At 55.0% G+C, this 22,005-nt stretch overlaps 1 protein-coding gene and 1 long non-coding RNA gene across 3 annotated transcripts in view; one reads left to right on the top strand and one right to left on the bottom strand.

Annotated features, from left to right (window-relative positions):
* Positions 1-22,005, top strand: part of ADARB2 (adenosine deaminase RNA specific B2 (inactive)) — a 419,952-nt gene that overhangs the window by 264,464 nt on the left and 133,483 nt on the right. The window contains exon 2 of the mRNA XM_042944734.1: positions 18,359-18,445. Within this exon, the coding sequence (XP_042800668.1) occupies positions 18,359-18,445 (87 nt within the window). The remainder of the gene's footprint in view (positions 1-18,358; positions 18,446-22,005) is intronic.
* LOC122223801 lies at positions 3,736-7,128 on the bottom strand. 2 transcript variants are annotated; one of them, XR_006204485.1, is made up of 3 exons: positions 6,908-7,128; positions 5,765-5,846; positions 3,736-3,959 (listed from the first exon to the last, which is right to left on the bottom strand). It is a non-coding gene; the product is annotated as an uncharacterized LOC122223801 (long non-coding RNA). The 2 variants fall into 2 exon arrangements; XR_006204484.1 differs by lacking the exon at positions 3,736-3,959 and having other exon boundaries at positions 5,717-5,846.

Genomic DNA, 22,005 nt, shown 5'->3' with positions numbered 1-22,005 from the left:
CCACAGATGTCCATGCTGTTCCGCGCAGGCCTGCGTGCCAGCCAGCCTGAACGTGAGCCAATGCGCACTTCCTCCGTGCCTCGGTTTCCTTACTGGTGATAGCTGTCTCAAGACCGTCATGGGCGCTAGTTGAGGAAATGCATGAACACTGATGCTTTCTTTCCACTGTGTCCCTGACACAGTCCACACACAGCAAACACTTGCTGTTGTTGATGCGAGCCTGTCGCAGGGACCGAGCGTGTGAGGATCGTGCAGTGTGCATCCTGACATGGGCTCCCCCCCTGGCCTCCTCAGCTCCTACGGTGCCCAGGGCACCCCCAGGCTCTGAGCAGGAGGGGTGTGAGCGCTCCCCGAGGGACTAAAGGGACAGGGTGCAGGCTCAGCACCCCCTACTCGGCCCCGACGCCAGGAGTCTTACCTATGAAGCTTCTGAGACCGAGATTTAATTTGGACAAAAAGAGAAGAACATTGTGCTGTTTACACAACCCCACATTCTTAAACCGTTTAAAGTAAAAGAAGCAATAAAGTAAGCCCGGTACTTCCGAGAGACGAGAAAGATCCAGAAAGATGGCCCTAACATCTCTCGTTCCAGCTTTCATTTCAAGGACTTCAGAACAACCACTCATCGCTTTGCCTTTGGGGTCTTGGGTCCACGGATTTCAGTGAAGCGATGCAAGGCGGTCTCGACCCCAGAGCCGCGACCCCGCGATCCACAGTAACGCCTGGGAGGTGCCTGCGTTACTGCCTCCCAAGCCCTGCCCTGTGCGCACCTGACGTACGGATTGTGAGTTATGGCAGGATGTGTTTTCACTAAACGCACGGGCATCGGGGCCGGACTCAGTGCTCCCCATGTGCCCCCACACGGCGCTCTCTGCGGCCCGGCCCGCTCTGACCCGGCGGGCACTGGGGACACCGTGGAACGCCAGCAGAGCGGTGACAGCCAGCAAATGAGCGGCTCCATTTTGCAGAGCTCCTGGCCAGCCAGACACTCGAGGGCAGGCTGACAGCTCCCCGCCCGGGGACCCAGATGCACGGCCCCCATTATCGCTGCTGATGCGCGTCACAGCCAGGCAGGGCCTCTGAGACACATTGAGAAGCGTGAGCCCAGAAGCTTGACAGGCCCCCAGGAAGTCTCTCCAGCCGAGCTCTCTGCACACGAACCCTTCAAACACAGCCCCTCCGTGCGGTGGCCCTCTGCACGGTCGAGCCTCAAAGGCAGTTCTTGGAAACACTTTCCTCAGTTCAAAGAAAGGATTTGCCTCCCGTTCTCTCCTTTGGGGCGACAAACCTTACGTTTTAATTAAACAAGAGGTAGGGCACTCGGGAACTTGTCATCAAGAGACACTGACGGGGCATGAGCCCTTTGGCTAAAAGTACTCCTCCTCCCAGACCAGCTGGGCTTCCAAGCTTTGGAGAAGAGGACTGTGCCCTGGTTCTCTGAGCCCCGAGCATGACCACACCCCTACTCGTGACAGCGGGGGTAAAACACTGCTCCCCGTGAGCACTGAGTCAGCAACCCCACAAGTGTTCCCAGTGACACAGCTGTGAGCCAGCGCACAAGGGGCCGCGTGAGCCGGGCCCAAGGCCACCTCTGTGACAGACAGTGTGACAGCGGCTCTGATGAGGGTGTGTGTGGGACTCTTGCAATTCTGTGCTGCTCTGGGTTCTCAGACCAGCTTCCCGTGTCAGCAGTCCCAGCCTGTTCACTCCGGCAGGCACGGTCTGCAGGTGAACGTGGGGCAGCGGCAGCAAAAAGTCCTGTTAAAACAAAATCACTGGGCACCTGGGTGGCTCTTTGGGTAAGCATCCAACTCTTGATTTCAGCTCAGGTCAGGGTCTCATCATTCGTGGGTTCAAGCCCCGAGTCAGGCTCTGCGCTGACAGCAAGGAGCCTGCTGGGGATTCTCTCCCTCTCTCTCCCCCACGCTCTCTGTCTCTCTCCCTCTCTCTCTCTCAAAATAAGTAAACTTTGAAAGAGAAGACGAAAAACCCAAAAATCACAATTTCAAGGATAGTAGCCACGCCCCACAATTATTCCCCCTGCCCCAGGTCTGGGGTTCCCACGTCATCAGAACAGGCGGGGGGTGGCGGCCCAGACAAGGTCCTTCTCTCACACGGGGACAGAGAAGCCGATACTGTGTCGTGACACCAGTGGTGATATGACACTTCGCTCGATGGTCAGATGTGCTGGACGCAAAGGTGGTAGAATAATTTTTCAGGTGTGTGTGGGTACTTACCCTTGGGGCAGAATCTGCAGTGCAAGGGGCTAAGGGAGATACATTCTGAGCTTATACAGGCCGGCGTGTGAGTCCCGGGGGCAGAGGAAGGACATTATCCTGTTCTCTGCTGACCCCCAGTGCAAGGACAGTGCTTACACACAGTAGGCTTTTCACAAATACTCCCCGAGTGACTGTCGATGAGCGAACCACTCAAAAATCAGACCTTAGATACACCCCTGACGAGGCCAGACCTCTGCACGCGTGCACGGACTTTTGCGTCAGACAGAGTCAGGCAGGCTCCCCCACCCCCAGCCTGTATCCCAGAGATCCACAGCTGACTGGAGATTTTCCACTGCACCACGTCGGAAATGCCCGCAGGGCTGTGCCCGAGACATCAGGCGAGGCCTTCCAGAGACCCATCTGTCAGCATTTCTCCAGTCACATCTCGTGGAACAGAAGTTCCATGAGATGCTCCTGAAAAACACGCTCCAAGGTCATGAGAAGTGCTGTTTGCCCACTCCATTGTGAAGATTTTCAAGTCACATTAGCAGACTGTGCATTATAAGCCCCCGGAAGCCCTTCGGTAGAGAGATGTGCTCAGTTTCATAGAACTCGGCATTCCTCAAGTGTATTTGCTTATGCAAATGCTTCTTGGCCACGACAAACCCATCTGAGTACTTTAATTCAGCCTGGTCTTACCAACACAGCTGAGCGGCGGGGGCCGTGGGAGCCACACGCCCACCTTCGTGGTCACTCACCCCACCGCCCTGCACCTGACTTTCCTACCAGAGAAGAGGAAAGCCGAGAGGGCCACGCTGCACCCCACAGCACCTCTGAAAGACCAGGGATGATGCAGTGAGGGGCCACGTGTGGTACTGAAGTCTGTCTGGATGGGGAGTAAAACCAAGCCCTGCGTCACTGCCATGTAGCCGGCACCGTAGCGCCTCCCACAGCCCCGCCCGTTCGAGCCAAGGCCCCAACGCTCCACGGGGCACGGTGTGACTTGTCCCTGCTTTTCACGCCTCTGTGTGCCTCACCATGCCTCACTGGGAAGTCCACCCACAGCTGGCCCCCACGCCTGCTTCCCTCCAACCCTCGCAGGCGCCTCGCATCCCGGGGTCTCTTCCCGCCTGTGACTGGGAGAGCGGGGTCAGCTGAGCAGGCCAGGGAGACGCAGAGGCCCTGGGAAGGGACGGGATCCTAGCAAAGTGTAACACTGGTTTTAACGTTAGCATCGGCAAACACGGGTGTCTGTTGTCATGCTTGGTGCCCTGACGAGGTGTTCTTGGAACCCTCTGATTGTTCCCTTCTTACCAGAGCCCCCAAGTGGAGAAGATTCTGGTCCAAGCAGCAGCAACTCAAAATCCTCCCTCACCCCCATCTTTAAGGGCCGGCCCGGCCAGAGTGCGGCCGCCCCCAAACGCTCCCCGCTCAGAGCGCTCAGCCATTTAGCCGGTCTGACCCCAAACACACAAAAACACACTCTCAGGCAAATTAAAAACATCCATTTGCCACTTCTTATTACCGAACCATGTGGAATGCAAAAGAGGAGCGTAAAAAACGAGGCTCTCAGTAACGGGGAAGGCTTGCATTTTATCCCGGGCTCTGGAGCAGCGGTACGGAGCGAATACATAACACTGTGTGAGTCTCACCCAGACAGAGGCGCACAGAGCTGGTAATAACTCAAGGTATTTTATCACTGTGTGTCCTCAGGCTAGGCATCAGATGGGAAAAACACTCCTGAAACAAAATTAAATAGTTTTAGATCTAATTTTACCAGGCTGAACTAGGTTGCAGATTGATTTTCACGGAATCTAATAGAGAACAACACACACGTTGCCCGTCTCATAGAAAATCCATCCACCATACCACTTCCTACTCGCCTTGCAGTTCAGCACAAGTAATCAGAAGCTCGTACTTCACAAGGCAGCGCGCCTCGCCCTGCGAACGCCTTCCCCTCCGACGGAGCCCGATGCAGGCACGGCCTCCCAGGCGGTCTCCTCAAGTGCCCGCGCACGCGACACGAGATCCGCTCGCTCCCTCTGGCAGGAAGGGGAGGCCTGGGGCCAGGGCAGCACCCAGAGCCCGCGTCAAGCCGTCCTCTGTTTGGCTTCCTCATCTCTGCCCGCCACACACCGCCCTCGCTCTTCCAGAATTTTCTCCTCTTCCCTGAACAGCTGAGCGCTGGCTCCTCTTCCTCCACGTGCATCAGGGCCAACCGGAACCAGACGGGAAAGTCCCTCCTGGGACAGGCTGCGTGGGGCCTGGCCCCGTGGACTGCCTGCACGGGCCCCTGCCAGGCCACCCTGAACTGCACACCCTGGCGACAGCACCCACCTACTCCGTCTCTAAGGGTCACTTACGGTCCTGATCTGGGACATGGGTACGCCTTCCCCGGTTGGCCGTGCCCCGGCTTTCTCGGTGACGGCGTGTGTGGGCTGATGCACCTCCCAGCAGGACCACAGAGCCCCTGAACACGTGGGGGTGGGGCTTAAGAGTACCCGCGCGGCACAACTGAGCGTTAGTGAGCGACAAGGGGGTGAAGAGGCCGAGACGTCAGCAGCAGGGCTGGATGAGCCTGAACACCGACTGGAGTTCAGTCAGCAAGGAGGGAAATGGCGCCGTGTAAGGAAAACAGTGGCCAGGGGAAAGGACATCGCTGATGTGTGACTAGCACCCACCCATCCTGCAGACCAATGGGTTGGTCTGCAAACTGCAGGGTCTTATCGTGAAAGCAGGTACACCGTCTACCCATGTGATTCTGCGTCTAGTCGGGAGAGAGGGCCAATTAAACAGGCGTGACAAATAGCACTGAAGATGTGATACAGTCTGCACAGAAAATAGAGCAAGAGGGGCGCCCAGGTGGCTCAGTCAGTGAAGCGTCCCACTCTTGATTTCAGCTCAGGTTGTGATCTCACGGTTCATGAGTTTGAGCCCCACATCAGGCTGTGCACTGACAGCTTGGAGCCTGCTTGGGGTTCTCTCTCTCACTTTTTCTCAAAACAAATAAATAAGCTTAAAAAAAGAAAAAGGAAAGGAAAGGAAAGGAAGTTCTAGACTGTTCTAGATTGTTCCAGGGGTGTCCTAGGCTTTGGAGCATAGTATGTTCTCCATGACCCTTTGTTGACTGAGCAAATGGAGTCAACGAATGCCAGTCTGGGTCTGAGGAGCCTAGACTTTTCAGGACAGCACTTGCCTCAGGCCCCCACCATGTGTGAGCATCATAGGTGACCACTCATCAGAACAGCAGAGAACCACTTGGGTACCATGGGTTCAGGTCAGCCTTGGGCATGCTGCACGAACAGACGAGCTATTAGCTTGGAAATTTACATACATCAGCCACGAGCTCCCTTCTAAAGGGAAATAATTAAATTTAGACTTGCAAATTCAGATACCAACACTTTGACCTGCTCTCTAAACAACTGCTTATGTAATCAGTGTTCTATTCTCGGTTATTAGAATATCTAACTCATAGAAGAGATGAGAAATTAGCCAAATTTCAAACAGCATTGAAGACATTACTGTTGTTGACAGTCGGACTTAACAAAGTCAGCGGAGGACAGGGGGCCCTGCCAGGAGCTTCCGTGATGTCTCATTTCTTGCTCTCGAATGAACTCGCTTCAGCACCTTAAATAATAAAAATAATGTAAGAAAACAAAATAAAAACGCTAGATCTAGTTGACTTGAGGAATGCAGGAGTCACCAAGCATCTCCTGACAGCCTAGTAAGATCAAGAAATTGCTTGCGTCCTAGATTGTTCTGACTTCATCATCGTGTTTGAACCAGTCACTGCTGACCTGTATTGGGCACGTGTCCCTTGTCAGGATGTGTGTGTCACCCGTACATCTCACTTAAATCTGACCCACACCCCTGACGTAGGGGGTGACTGCATTTCAGAGATGAGGGAATGGAGACCTGGGGAGGCCAGGCAACGGGGCCGATCCCCCAGCTGGTAGGGGGATGGGACCCAGACACCCTGAGCAGGCAGCCTGCACACCCGCGGGGCTAGTGGTCCATCTGGTGAGACAAACACAGAGCAAAGGCAGACACGTGGGGACAGCCCAGCATGAGGTGTGGGCAGTGAACACCGGAGGGAATCCTGTCACAGGAAAGACCGTAAGGATGGGGCGGTGACTGGGATGGGCAGTGACCTCGCCACTCTCTCCTCCAACAACCACCAGAACACCCATGACTAACGAGGCACAGTCAGGTCCTTCAAAGAGCATCACGCACATGAGAGACATCTAGGGTCTCACGGTCACTCACGGCGGCATAGAGTCCAGCCTCCGTGTCAAACTTCACGTTCAGGGCGGCATCATCTGCTGCCCTGGGGGCCTCTGAGGCGGGGCTCGGAGAGGACTATTCGTCTTGAAGAATGAAAGTCCTTCCTTCCATGAGCGCCATCCCCTTGGAAGCCCTGTGTGGTGATCTCTGCAGACTGTCACTGTCCTGGGGGGCCCTGACCCTTGGAGGTACCACCAGCTCACATGCTTGGGAAACGGAGCCCTGGGGGCTGGTGGCTCCTCTCCTGCCCACCGGGCACCTGACACTCTCACCTCCCCCCGCCCCTGCCACACGCCAGACGTTCAGACCAGCAGAGACCAAGAGCCTCTGTGCTCCCTCCTCCCTGCCGGACCCTGCAGGACCCCATGAGGAGAGTAGCTCAGGCAACCGTTGGAAGGACAGACCGATGGGGGATCAGCGCCGAAACCCGGGAAGGGCGCGGGCGGGCTGAGAGCAGGGGTGCGGACGCGACAGCGGCCAGGGGCACACTGGGAAAGCAGGGCGCCAGGTCACCACGTGAGGAAGCAGGTGAGTCCCGTGACTCAGACTTCCCGTTGGAACCCCAGGCGGAAGGGATCGAGCGCGGGGGCGATGAACACCGGGAATGCTAGATTTGACGGGAGACGCTCACCGCGTCTGGAGCAGAGGGACTCAGACGCGTCTACAGCAATCCGGCACAGTGCCCGCCGGAAGTGGGAAACGCGGCCAACGCGTCACAAGGGAGTCGGGCGGGGTTGGAGGAGGAGAACGCCTTCGGGCCACCCGCCTGCAAATGAGAGCTCCGTCTGAGCGCGGGACGCCCGCTGCCGCCCACGCGAGCCACGACCCCTGTCGGCGAGCACAAGTTGCTGACAGTCACGCTGGGCAGACCGGGACCGCCTGGGACCGCCTGGGACCGCAGCAGAAACCCTCAGGGATGCCGCTCCGAGCCCAGAGCCCCCGCTCAGGTGGGAGAGCGCGCATGGAGGGACGGCGGGGACGCTGGCCGTCACACGCGGCCTCGGACAGCATGCTGGCAAGGGCACGCCTGGCCTGCACAAGCTCCCTGATCTGGACGCGGCTGACTTTCAGGCGGGGAAGGGAGAAGAGGCCACAGGTTCGGTCACCCGGGCTCTGCTGCGCCGTGGGTGTGTATATAAAGTAGCCATGCCACAGGGGCGCGAGTGCCACATTAGAGTCCTGAGAGAGGAAGCCAGCAGAGTAACAGAGATTACAAGGCGCCGGCTCCCTCATCACGGAGCATGCAGAGCCCCACCCCCCACCACCGTCTGTCACCTGCAAGCTGGAGAGCAGGAAGATGATAAACGGCTGGAAGGTCCGTGACCCAGGGGAGCTGGCGCTACAGGTTCCGAGACCCCAGTCCATATGTGAAGGCCCATGAACCAAGAGTTGGAAGAGTGAGAATCCCCCTCCCTTCTCCACCTTTCTGTCTGTGCAAGTCCTCAACTGATTGGGTGAGGCCCACCTCAGCCGGAGTTCTCTGCTCGACTCAGTCCTCCGATTCGAATTCTGGTCTCGACCAGAAACTCCCTCACAGATGCATCAGAATCATGTGTGGCCACATATCCAGGCGCCCAGGGCCCATTCAAGGTAACCCATACAATTAACCAACACAAATGTGCCACTCATGGTGTTTCTGTAGAGTCGTGGTTATCACCCGACAGATGTGCCGTTCGGTGCTCAGGGAATCCGGTGACCTTGAGTCAGAGACGGACGCTGGTGAAGCTTTCACTCACTCACAGAAGCAACGGCTGGGGGTTGAAGCCTCTAGTGCAGGAAGGGCGCGAGGTGAGAACGGGTGAAGGATGGTCTGGGCCAGAGGAAACTAACACGGGAGGTCTTTTCATAAAAAACGGAAGAATAGGATGTAAAACTGCAAAATAAAGGCATTTTGGTTTCGCATGTCTCCAAAGAAACCAGGATGCTAAGGAAGGAAGCCCAAGGAGCTGTAAGGAACCGACCACACCGAAGGACTTCGGGGGCGGCGTGTCTCTAGGGGCAAGAAATCCAGACAGCGCGGGATTCGCGCTTATTTGCGGAGTGTTATACTCTCGTTGTACCCACGGCTCCCTAACTACAGCCCCCCGGGTGCCTATCAGGTCTGTGGGGTTACTTGCATTGGTGAGAATTTCCAGCCTCAAGATAATTCTCTCCTAGAATTCCTGGCCGGGATCACAGTCCGACCGTGTCTTGTAGACCCTCTCGTATACTCACTGCTCCTCACAGCCAGTCCGGTCACCATCTGCTGATGGAGTGGGAGGAGCTCAGATGAACTGTGACCTTGATGGGATGGGGGCGGGGGGGGGGGGGGGGGGCTCTGATGAACTTTGACCTCGCTGGTTGCAACAGAAAGAAGACCTTCCGGGAGAAGCGCAGTCTGAAACGGCCTCAGAGTCCCAGCTGAACCGTGGCTTTGCCGCCCGCCCGCCGAGACCCATTACTGGCGCGGACCTTCTGCCGCAAACGGGGATGGCAGTGAGGACCGCATCCAGGCTGGACGGCCGTTAGGTCTGAAACCTCTTGTCGTCCTCACAGACTGCTGTCCTGGCCGGAAGGACGGGGAGCCCCTCGTGGAGGCACCACGCTGACTCAGAGAATGATGTCACGGCCGCCTGCCGGCGGAGCCTGGAATGGGGTCAGCGTCTAGACTGCAGGCCGGATAACTGGGAGGGCTCGAGTCAAAGTGAAGTGTGAACCCACACCTTTACGTGTGCGCATTTAAAACTTAACTAGAGTCACCTTCTCGTCCGTCAATCAGTTGTCAGACCATCTGTCTTTGCCTGCTCTCTGCTCACCGCAATCTGGTGCCAGCGTGTTTGCTTTCCACGGCTTACAAAAATTCGCCGGGTGGTGGAGTGCGGCTCGCGTCACGCCCAAAGTGTCTGCATGGCCCCGAGACTGTCGTAGGGCCACGGTGGAGGCCTGATCAGGATCCCCCCTCCCCCTCCCGGGATCCTGCGTCGGTGCTGTCACCGTCACCCAGGGAGCCTGTCTCGGGAGGCATCCGTGCGGGACCTCGAGGGCGGGGCTCGAGCTCCAGGAGCCACAGTCACGCTTTCGCAGGTGCAGGCGGGGTGCTGGGGCTCAGGCGCCCTTCACTTAGGGCTTGCTGCCTGAGAAATCTGGGGGCTTCGCGAAGGAAGATGGGGGTCATGTGTCCCCCGACGTCCTTGGAGTCCCAGGGGGAGGGGAGCGCTCCCGCTCCCCAGTCGCCCATTCCCCGCGCACACCCAGCACCCGCACAGAGCCCTCCTGGGAAAGCACTGGGGCCCAGGCAGGGTCCACTGGCTCACTGGAAGTTGCAACTCCGTGCTATGAACACAGAAGGACTATCATGCTCTGCCCCCCAATCCCTCAGCAAATCCCAGGCAGAGCCTCAACTCCATGCTCATTTCCCACCCGAGAGACCCATCCTGTCCCGACTGAAGTTCACCATCGCAGAACCCATTCTGAGCCCATCCGGGGGAGGGGAGGGAAGGAACCTCTGTCAAAATGGCCACTGTGTCCTCAGTGGTGGCTCTCCCAGGGACCACCGTGTCCTCAGCGGTGACCCTCCCAGGGGACCAGTGTCCCTCAGTGGTGGCTCTCCCACATGAAGTCTCATGTGTGCTGCCCTCTGATCCCCTGTGGCCCTCAATACACAATCAAGGCCCCAAGTCCATGGTAATGGGGAGGCACCCAGACACAGCTGCCAAGCTTCAGAGGCTGAACTGAGAGCCTGGTGCACTGACTCAGAGCCTTTGCACACACCGCTCCTTCTGGGTGGGGTGGTCTTCCCTCCCTAAAGTGCACAGTCCCATTCTCACCCTTCCAGCAGGAATATCTCGGTTCTGGAGCAGACCTCCCAGTTCAATAAATGGGAAACTTACTATTACCTATTAGGTCTCAGCTAAGCAGTCACCTCCTGAAGGATGCCTCCCATGATGTTCTAGATCCTCCCGGCCAGGCGAGGTCCCTGACGTTCTAGATCCCCCTGGCCAGGTGAGCTCCCTGACATTCTAGATCCCCACCCCCAGCTAGGCAAAGTCCCTGATGTTCTAGACCCACCCGGCCAGGCAAGGTCCCTGATGTTCTAGACCCCCCCCCCACCAGGCAAGGTCCCTGACGTTCTAGACCCCCCCCCGCCAGGCAAGGTCCCTGACGTTCTAGATCTCCCCCCCCCCGGCCAGGCAAGGTCCCTGATGTTCTAGACCACCACCCCCCAGCCAGGTGAGGTCCCTGACATTCTAGATCCCCCCCAGCCAGGCGAGGTCCCTGACGTTCTAGACCCCCCCCCGCCAGGCGAGGTTCCCCTGATGTTCTAGATCCCCCCCCCCGCCAGGCAAAGTCCCTGATGTTCTAGACACCCCCCCCCGGCCAGGCGAGGTCCCTGACATTCTAGATCCCCACCTCCGGCCAGGCAAGGTCCCTGATGTTCTAGATCCCCCCCCCGGCCAGGCGAAATCCCTGACGTTCTAGATCCCCCCCCCGCCAGGCAAGGTCCCTGACGTTCTAGATCCCCCCCCCCCGGCCAGGCAAGGTCCCTGACGTTCTAGACCACCACCTCCCAGCCAGGTGAGGTCCCTGACATTCTAGATCCCCCCCAGCCAGGCGAGGTCCCTGACGTTCTAGATCCCCCCCCAGCCAGGCGAGGTTCCCCTGATGTTCTAGATCCCCCCCCCCCCCGCCAGGCAAAGTCCCTGATGTTCTAGACCACCCCCCCCCCAGCCAGGTGAGGTCCCTGACGTTCTAGATCTCCCCCCAGCCAGGCGAGGTCCCTGACATTCTAGATTCCACCCCCCCCCCCGGCCAGGCGAGGTCCCTGATGTTCTAGATCCCCTCCCCGGCCAGGTGAGGTCCCTGGCGTTCTAGATGCTCCCTGGCCAGGCGAGGTCCCTGAGGTTGTAGATTCCCCTGGCCAGGCGAGGTCTCTGTGCATGATTCCTTCTTGGCGTTGGGAGTTTGAAATCATGGATTAGGTGTGCAACTATTTGCATTCAACAAAGATTTGTCGAGTGAAGGTATTAGTCAGCTCAGGCTGTAACAAAGGACCACAGACCAGGCAGCTATACAGCAGACATTTCACTGTCCCACATGCTGAAGGCAGGGAGTGTGAGATCCGGGCGTGGGCAGGACTGGTTTATCTGAGGCCTCTCTCCTGGGCGTGTAGATGCCGTTCCTTCCCCATGTCCCCACCTGGTCATCCCTCTGTGCGTGTCTGTGATTGGATTGGGGCCACCCTAGTGACCTCGTTTCACCTCCAGCCCCTCTTTGAGGACCCTGTCTCCGAACACAGTCACACCCTGAGTCCCTGGAGTCAGGGCTCCAATGTGGATTTGGGGGAAAGTCATAGTTCAGCCCACACGGCGAACGAGTGACTTACTCCATGCTGGCCGCCTGCTTACTGGACCCGTTCAAGACCACTCACGACTGCTCCCTATCGGGAAATTCCAAAAGGGGTCTCCATCTTCTTGTGAGAATCAGACCTCCTTGTGTGCCACAAAACCCCATGCAGACCCAGGATCTCCTTTGTGTTAATGTTGCCTGACCTCCCTTGTGTCGTTCATAGAACAGCAGCTTGAAAACAGTGTTTTAAAATACATGTTCCTGAAACTCTGAGAAAAATCCTTTGCCTTTCCCCCAAGATGTTACTCCTTTTCTCCTGCCCGCATAGAGGTTAATTATTTTTTTGCTTCCCAGGGTAACCCACCTGTTCAAACTGATTTGTGTTTGTGTTTAGAAAGAAGTAACATCCATTAAAGACATACCTGTATCTGATCACAGTATACGGCTAGGAAGGAAAGTGGGTCAGGCTTCAGGGAGGCCATCTGTCAGAGTGCATTTTGGCAAAAAGAAACCCTAAGAAAGGGACTTTGGAGGGGCTGAGGTTTGTAGCCCAGAGGCACCAGCAGAGTTCTGTGGCTTCCAACTGTCACCTTCTTGTCCAGGGACACGACTGTCTGAGAGAGCTGAGCTGTGCTAGACGTGGGCACGAGTGTGGCCGACAAAGCAGAGATGTGTTGTTCAAAACCTCACTTTAAATTGTTGAAATGAGGGACGAACCAAAGTGCTCAACTTATGGAACTTTTAAAAATAACCTAAACTGTGAAATATTTAGTGCTTTTAAGGAGGCAGAGCAGAAGATCGAATGCTTAGATATTTTAGCAATTACGGTTGAGTAAAAGTTCCAGCAAACACGTTATATCACATGAACACACTCTCCAGGTAACTGACATGTGCTCAAGCACCAGAGGACTTTCTAAAATTTTCCTCTTACCGGGGCGCCTGGCGGCTCAGTCCGTTAAGCATCTGACCCTTGATTTCGGCTCAGGTCAGGATCCCAGGGTCGTGGGATTGAGCACAGAGTCTGCTTGGGATTCTCTCTCTGTCTCCCGTGCTCACAATCTCTCTAAAATAAAAAAAATAAAAAAATTCATCTCACTTAGTAAAATTGCTTCATACATCATTTAGAAACAAAACAGCTTGTAAAGGCAATCACCGCACTTACGAACCAGGTTCCACAGCCCCTCCTGCCGCCCTCATGAGTAAGCAGAGTCTTGTGTCACAGGCGTGGCAGGCGTGCTCCAGTTCTCTGGGCACCTGCTGTGGTTCTCACTTCCACCCCCATCCCCGCCAGTTCCCCTGGTTTCCAGGCATGAGCAGTCTTGACGGGAGTCTGAGGGTGTCTCCAAGGGGCTCCACCTTTCAGGCGGTGACTCTTCCTATTACCACCGCAGAGCCTTCTAAGATATTTGAGCTTCCAACTCCATGAAGTAAGCAAAAACAAACCCGAGAACCCAGTGCCCCTGGGGGGCCACGACTGCACACGCTCACTCTTCCAGGCCGCCACCTGACTTCTTTCCCCAGAGAGTGGTCAGCCTGTTTGGGAACTGCATAGAAATGAAAGTACTTCCCACCTGCTCTTCTGTGCCCAGATTTTTATTTTCTTACTATAATGTTTTAGAGTTTCATCCATAGTCCCTCAGGCGTTGTGGTTGCTGATTGTTACCCCTCATGTAAATGTAACACAATTCACTTATCCATTCTTCTGCTGATGTGCATGCGGGATGTTTCTAATTTTGAGCTGTAATGAATGAAATGTCTCTAAACATTCTTGCACAAATCTTTTTTTTTTTTAACACATGTGTTTCATTTATCTCAGGTAAATATTTAGAAGCGTAACAGGTGTATACATAACGGCCAAAACGTCTTCCAAAGTGTCCTAGGGACAGAGTGGTGCGTCCTGGTCCCCCTGTGTCTTTGCCTAGACTGAGCTACGGTCCTAAGTCTCAGCTGTTCCACTGCTGTGCCCTGACACACTACGCCTTTCTGGTTTTAATTTGCATTTCCCCCTGTGTGTAGTGATGTTAAGCACTTTTGCATGGGCTTACTGGCTTCTGATATTCTCCTCTGTCAAGTTTCTGTTCGAGTATTTTGCCCATTTCTTAAACTTTGGACTTTTTTCCCTTTATTATCCAGTCGAAAGGGTTCTTATACTCTGGATACAAATCAACTGTCTTGATTATATATCTGTTACCCTAACATACGACCTGCTTTTTGTTTTCTTAACAGTGTATTTCAGTGCCGAAATTTTTAATTTTGATGAAAACTGATTTGTTTTTTTCTTCTATGATTAGTGCTTTTCCGTGTCCTAAGAAATCCGCACACATGAGGACCATGACAGTGATCTGTATTTTCTTCCACAAGTTTTAGAGTTATAGCTTTCACATTTAGGTTTATGGCCCATTTGGTGACAATCTCCATGTATGGTATGAGGCACAGCTCAGAATTCATTTTTCCCAACCTGGTGTACAGTTTTTTCAGCTGTTTGTTGATAAGACTTTCTTTCACTCCATTGTATTACTTTGAATTCTTTGTTGAAAATCAATTGATCTTATAGGTACGATTCTATTCCTGAATGCTCTGTGTTGTCCCCCTGGACTATTTATCTATCTTTACATCACTACCAAATTGTATTTGTTCTTTGTTATCAATATTCTCAGTGAACGTGATCTCGTTTGGTTCCAGCAAAGAGTTTCTGCCCTCTGAAAATGCTTCCCACGTGCTCCGAAAATACATGAAATCACATCACTTCCACGGGGCCATAGGCCTTTATTTTGCAATGAGTAATAAGGTTTATAACGCAAATGTCCTGGATCATTTTGAGAAATGCATTAGAAACAGCGTGCTGTGATATGACAAATGGCGACCGGGCCTTCCCGGAGAGGGAGTCTTGGCTGGAGGGAAGCCCCGGGCGCCATCCAGCATCACGGCCAGTGTAGGGCTGCTCTTTCGGCTCAATTTCCGGCTGGGCCACATCAGATACTCTGGGTGCAGGGCCCAGCCACCCCTTCCAGATACTCTCCCTACAGGAAACACCTTCTCCTTCTTCCCGACTTTACACGGGGGGTGGGGGCGGCAGAAGCGTGGGGAATTCTGGAGCCAGCCTCTCTCGGTGTACACAAAATGTCTAGAATCGGGTAAAATGAAAGCACAGCCTCCGTTTTCATCAGTAACCCGTATGCGCCCGACCTCACGACTGCGGTGAACATAGACAGCAGACAGAGCCGGAAGTCTGAGCGCAGCTCAGACGGGACCACGCCAACGGGAGGCTCAGCTGACACAGCGGGTCAAGGAAACAGCCACAAAGAAAGGCTTTGACACTGAATCATTTTCATTGTGATTATTCTAAATAAAAACTAGAATTCCCGCCGTGTGTCCTAATGACACGCTAAAGCGGCAGCATTCCCACTCTCAGGGACAACTGATTCTCGCAGAAGCAACGATGTGGGCTTCCCCAGCAGACAGGCCAGCAGCAGGTGCCGTGTTTTGTTCGGGTTGGCGAGTTTGGGCTGGGAACCTAAAATCCACTGCCGCAGAGGAGTCGATAGGATGTGAAAGAGGTAGGGTTACTACATAGAATACCGGATATCCAGTCAAATTTGAATGATCAAATTGTGGTGAAATATATATAACATAAAAGTTGACACATTAACGGTTTTTAAGCATATAGTTTGGTGGCATTAAATACATATATATTGTTAGGCAACCATCACCACCACCCATCTCCGGAACCTCCTAATTTTCTCAGACTGAATCTCTGTCCCCACTAGACACTGACCCCCGCCAGCCCCAGCCCCTGGCACCCACCATTGTACAGTCTCTGTGGCTTTGACTCCTCTAGGGACCTCAAATAAGTGGATCCCACAGTATTGGTCTTTCTGTGGCTGGTTTATTTCACTCAGCATAACGGCCTCAAGGTTCATCCATGTGGTCACGTCTTGCAGAGTCGCCTCCCTTTTTAAGGATGAATAATGTTCCGCTGTGTGCATTCACTCCGTTTTGTTGTCCACTCCTCTGTCAGGCGGACACGTGGCTGTTTCCACCGTTCAGCTGTTTTGAATAGCGCTGCTGGGAGCACAGGGGCGCAAATACCTCTCTGAGACCCTGCTTTCTATTCTCTTGGGTGCAGACCCACACGTGGGCTTGCTGGTTTCATGGTGGCTGCACCATTTCTCACTCCCACTCTCGGTGGTCAAGGCTCCAAGTCCTCCACATCCTCACCGACTCTTGTCACCTCCTAGCTGGCTTTGGGATGGGAGCGATTCTGACGGGTGTGAGGTGGTGTCTCGTGGTTTTGACTTGTATTTCCCTGATGGCGACTGATGTGGAGCATCTTTCCACGTGTCGGCTGACCATCTGGATGTCTTCTTCGGAGAAATGTCTATTCAAGTCCCCTGCCTTAAATCTGGACTTCAGATAAACCGAATAACGTTTCGGTATATGCACGCGGCACACAATACTGGACATTTATACATCCTAAATAAGTATCTGCTGTTTGTCTGAAACTCAGTTTTGACTCGGGGTCTTGTGTTTTTATTTGATAAATCTGGCAACCCTAGAAAGCAAGAACTCTGAGGATCTGAAACAGTCTTTAAATATTTCACAATTTTGCTAAGGTGAACTCTGAAATGGTTTAGTGTATTTTTGTGGGTGTTTGGCTGGTAGCCTCCGCTCTATTAGAAAAATGTAATTTCATTTTGAGATGCTCCAGACTAAATCATTTGAGCTTCACACTCTTTGTGTAACATTATTGGGCGCCCTTAATGAAATTATAACTCAAGCAAAAGATTTCATTCCCTCATAGTAAATTAGCTTGGGCTGTGAGGGTCTGGGAGAGCCAGTGCCTCCCTGGCTTATTCTTCTCGTTCCGTAGAATGAAGAAGGAGCAGGCATTTTATATTTGAGTTATTTATTGTTCTCTCTGAGTGAACATTACATCGCTGCCCGTCCCCACTGGAAACAACAGCTGTTAACAGGCTCCTGAATGAATTTCAATGTGGAGTCCTCTGGCCTCTGGGAAGCTTGGGTAAAGAGAAAACGGGCTCAGAATTGAAAGAAAAAGAGCATGTTGCCGGCCTGGGTCTGAACGCCTGAAGGCTAACTGCAGATAAAACCACCAGCGGAGGTTTTCAGGCGAAGTCACAGTCAGAGCTGTGCCCAAAAGGGAGCCCCACACGCCAGCAGTCCCCCTTCCTGCGGAGAGAAGCAGCAGGGGGCACTGAAAACCCTGCCCTCTGGTGCCAACCGATTCCTACGGAGTGTCCCCGTAGCAAAGTAGCTCAACCCTTGCGGGCTAGGTCCGGACACGAGGACTGCCCAGAACAGTGGGGAGGGAGCCCGGGAGAGGCGGGTGTCCACATGCGGACCCAGGGTGCACTCGCCTCTGCCCCCGAGGAGGCTCCCCTGTGGACAAGCGCCTAGCTCTGGAGGCTGGATGTAATCAGTGGAGTCTCTACAACACGGAGCTTTTCCTCCGGGCCCTTTAATATTCCGTCTGTAGTGCCTCCCCTCTGAACTCCTCCTACAATCCTGTCTTTCTTTTTAAGAGACTCATCGCTGAGGGGTGCCTGGGGGGCTCAGTCAGTTAAGCGTACGAATTTGGATCAGGTCATGATCCTGTGTTCCATGGGTTCGAGCCCCACATCGGGCTCTGTGCTGACAGCTCAGAGCCTGGAGCCTGCTTCGGATTCTGTGTCTCCCTCTCTCTCTGCCCCTCCCCCACTTGTGCTGTCTGTCTCCCAAAAATAAACATTAAAAAAATTTTTTTAATAAATACATAAATAAAATAAAAAGATTCGCAGCGCTGAGACTGTGGGAAAACACTCCCGTCGGCCACGAGCAGCGTCCCCCCGGGCCAGCTGCCCACGTAGATGTCAAGAGCCCAAACATGGGATGATGCTGTCCCCACTGTCTGTCCTCCCGCCAGCTCCCCTCCAGGCTCTGCTGGGCGCCCATCTGCAGGATGGACATGGGGCCCCCATCCTGCACCCCTCCCTCCCTCACTCGCTGCCCGTTTGGCAGCTTGAAGGTCCATCCTTGCTCATGCACTTCTGGCCCACATGGCAAGTTCTCCACTGACGGGGAGGAAAGGTCTTGGCTTGAATTGCACGATTCTCGTTTAATTGTGGCATTTTTTTTTTTTTTTTTTTGGTACTTGCTTCACTGCCTCCCTGTGAAATGCCCTCGGCCCGAGCTCTGCCCCACCCAGCACCCCGGGAGCCCACGCAAGGTTGTTGCCCTGGAGACGATTGTTTGTGGAGTTTTGAGGGACAGGGAACAAGAGGAGGGGAGATGCCAAAAATGAGAAAAGAAGAAAGATGGAAATCATAAAGTCTAAAATTGAATGGAGAGAGGGGTTTGATGAAAACGCTGTCAGAAATTCAATAAAAGACTGAACCAGAATGAAGTGGCTGAAGCCAAAACGAGCCTTCAACGCCCCGTCCAAACCCTCAGTAATAAGAACTTGGGAGAGCACTGAGTTTTTCTGAAACTCAATGTCAAAAGTGCATTTCCTGTTCTTCTTTTCTTTCCAGACAAAGTAACCATGTTGTCAGCCTTCATCGCTCCCTTCAAGCACTTAAGCCCTGGGGCCACCAACACGGAGGATGAAGACAATCTAAGTAAGCGGTTTCCCTTCCCTGAAGAGTGGAGGGGGTCCCAGCCCCATGCGCTGAAGGGGTGTCCTCTACTGTCCCCGAATGAGAGACCCTTGGGGTGATGGGGGGGGGGGGGACTGTGTGGGTTTCCCAGAGCAGGAGGCTCCACTCCTGTCCCCACCTGGAGTCCCTTCCCCATCATGAATCCCATCCCCACCTGCAATCCTGTCCCCACCTGGGTGGTGGGAAAATATGAGCAGTGACTATATAATTGAGAACTCCAGCAATTACAGGGAAAAAACAGTTCTCTTGGACCACCCCGCCTCTCTTTCCTTTGTTTTTCCCTCCAAAAAGAAGAAAGGGAGGGAGGAAGGGAAGGAGGGAGGTAGAAAGAGAGAGGGGGAGGAAGGAAGGGAGAAAGAGGGGGAGAGAGGAGGGAGAGAGGGAGGTGAACACAGTTTGTATGATCATTCAACAAGGAAAGAGCTGGATGGTTGCCTGCCCGTTGGGACAATAGTTCTGGCTCACGGATGAAACCAGACACCAAAGCAGTGTGGTGTGGGGACCAAAAAGCTGGTTGGGGGAAGGGGATCTGAACAGTCCCCCTGCCGAGACCACTGAGGGCCCCCAAGGGAGGCAGGGCTGGTGTGCGTGTGCAGGCGCCCGGGCGTGCCTGGCACACACGGTCTCCAGTCTGTGGCGCACTGTCAACCATTCACGCGAGGGGTGAAGCATCCCAGTCCACGCAGATCCCTCTCGCATTTCAATATTACCTGACAGATGGGTCGACCTTCCAGCCAAGAGTGAAGGGCGTGCTTACTGCCTGCGGTGAGGGGGCGAGGGGCGTGTGCGGGAGCTCCCAGGGCAGAAGGCACCGTCGGGGACCCACACGGGAGTGCTGTCCCCTCTGCCGCCAGCTGGGAAGAAGCAGGGGCCCCTCCCAGGAAACCCAACCGTCAAGGGGACTGGAGGCTGAGGTCGCTGCCCTGCGGGGAAATCAGAACATGCGTCTCTGGACCCTCAGTTCGGGGTCAGAGCCTCAGCAAAGCACATGCGCCCAAGGGAAAGTCTGGCAAGTGCTTGTTTTTCTTCTCTCAGGGTCTAAATGGGAAAATTTCTAGGACTCGGTCAATTTACTGAGCTGCTTCAGAAATGTGGGGCGTGCGCGCGTGCACACACACACACACACACACAAGTGCACGCGCATGTGTATGTGTCCATGAAAGCATATTCTAAGCAGGCATGCACACGAGCCCCACGCTGAACTGGACGTATGGCCAAAGCTATCTGATAACACACGTGCAATATACGAGTTGAGAAAGAGAATCTCCCTCTGCTTCCTCTTCTTTCCCACCTCGAGGGGCTGGAACCCTGTGTGTCTACTCAGAGCCCAGTGTGGACACGGCCACGTGCTCTGTAAGTGCCCCCACGAGCCTGGCCACGAGACCCACGGCTCAGAGCCCCAGCACCTCGTTTGCAAAGCAGGGAAGGGAACATTACCTGAGTCACGAAGTTGAGATCGGAATCAGGACGATGCATCGAGACGTTCAGCAAGGACCTGGAAGAGAGGAAGTGCCCAAGTTGGCTAACAGCAATTAAGGGGATTTGCCCTAATTCAGCTCCCTGGCTAACAGGTGGTTTTTCGCTGTTTGTTACCTGCTAAAAGGCCTTAGCAATGCTCAGAAAATTGTTTTCTGTCGGTAGACTGGTCGTCCGTCTTTGCCATATAAGCTGCTGATGTACTTAGGAAACCCTGTGCTCGGACACCATTCAAAGACAGACCCCAAGCCGTGCCCTTGTCTTCGCACCTCTAGTTCTCCGACACAGTCTGCACCATTTGTAACCCCAGCGCCACTGGAAGGCGGGAGAGGAACCAGTGGCGACTTCCCTGAGAGGGCAGGGGTGTGTGTCTGACACATGTGGTATGTGCGTGCACACGCCTGTGCAGGGAGAGAGGGTGGAGGGGTAGGAGCAAGCGTGAACCGGCTTTGAGGTCTCCTTCTGTTCTTAGGTCACATGGCTCTGGTGTGCGTGGGCTGGTGGTACATGAAAGTGCTCTGCCCGCTCCACACGTGGAGTCAGGGGCGGGACCGTCAGGCAGGCTCCCCGTGCGGCCACCGGCACTCACCTCCCTCGTCCCAACGCCAAGGGCACAGCTGGGGTCCGGGGTCGGTGGCCAGAGAGACTCAGCCGGAGAGAAGTGGTGCCCGTGAGCCCCTCTGGAAGCTGTCAGCGGGGGTGGGTTTCTGCCAAGGGTCTACGGGACGACGCCACGTTGCTGAGACTTCCTGCTTAAGCGGGCAGCTCAGAAAGCTTTCTTCTCTGAACACTGGCCCCCCGACCTTGATGCCCACCACTGACCCAGGTCACACGAGGTGGGACGGTGATGCCCACTCCTGGGGTGCTTCCTGTACTGGGTCTGGAGGGAGGGAGATCTGCCCACCGTGCCTGCTTGATCCTCCCCCAGATGTGCAGCAGGCACAGCGTCCAGGACCGCGTGTGACAGGTCAGGTCCTGCAAAGGAGGCCGCCTTGGCCTGCTTCCCAGCCCGATCCAGGAGCCACCCGGTCAGGCCTGCCCTTCTGCAACCCCAGCCAGCCGGCCCACAGGGCTCTCTGTGCTCAGAGAGTGGGCCACAGCCCACACCCTCGAGGCCCCAGGACCTCCCTCCTCTTGTGAACGGAGCTCCGGGCCACTGGCCTGGCTCCTGGCCGCACCCTTTTCGGACACGAATGTGGAGCTCGGACGGCCGGTTCCTTGGCATCCCGCCAGCTGCGGACAAGGCAGACACGCGGCGCTGAACAGCTCCCGGCACCGGCACTGCTTGGAGAAGTCCGGCTGCATCATAACAGAGCAGATGCTGGCCCCAGAAAGGGGAAAGGGGGCGAGGGGGCGAGGGGACGAGGGGGCGAGGGGGCGAGGGGGCGAGGGGACGAGGGGGCGAGGGGAGGAGCAGGGAGGGGCGGAGCGCGGGCATAATACACAGCCCCACGTGCCGCCTGCACTCGCGCCGGAGCCGCGAGGGCCATGAGCCCACAGCCGAGGACCTCGCCCTCCACGTGGCCTGTTCACATCTAACAGCCAGTGCGCAAGGACAGCACGATAACCGGACTTAACTCTGGGAGGAAATACTTCACCTGGAAAATTCAAGTTTAGCCACAGCCAGGCCAGGATGAAACTCTGGTCTTTCTCCCCAAAATGCGTTTTTTTAATGCGCTGGACCTTCACAGATAGCACTGCATTTGCTGACACTTTTTGTCAGACAGGAGAAGTACTTGTGGGCTCAGGAGACGGGCCAACGCGTGAGGGAGCGGAACGGACGTGGCCGTGGTTGAAGTTCTCGCACACACGGCCACTTGGCCTCGGAGGGTGGCTTTGTGCCCGGCCGTCTTCAAATCGCTGCTGAGCGTCCATCACTGACCTTTGTGGTATCTGCATTTGCCTGTGTTTCTTCCACTTCCCACAATGGAAGGGCACACGAAACTGTGGGAGTCACAGACGCTGCAGTTCGCGGACGTCTGGTGCCGGATGGAGTGAGGATGAGGGAGGTCACCGGTGTCCTACCGCAGCAATGCGCCAGCCAG

The sequence above is a fragment of the Panthera leo genome, chromosome B4, assembly GCF_018350215.1.
Source record: "Panthera leo isolate Ple1 chromosome B4, P.leo_Ple1_pat1.1, whole genome shotgun sequence".
Lineage (NCBI taxonomy): Eukaryota > Metazoa > Chordata > Mammalia > Carnivora > Felidae > Panthera > Panthera leo.
The sequence above is the reverse complement of the archived record's forward strand: the minus strand, read 5'-3'. Positions and strand labels throughout refer to the sequence as shown.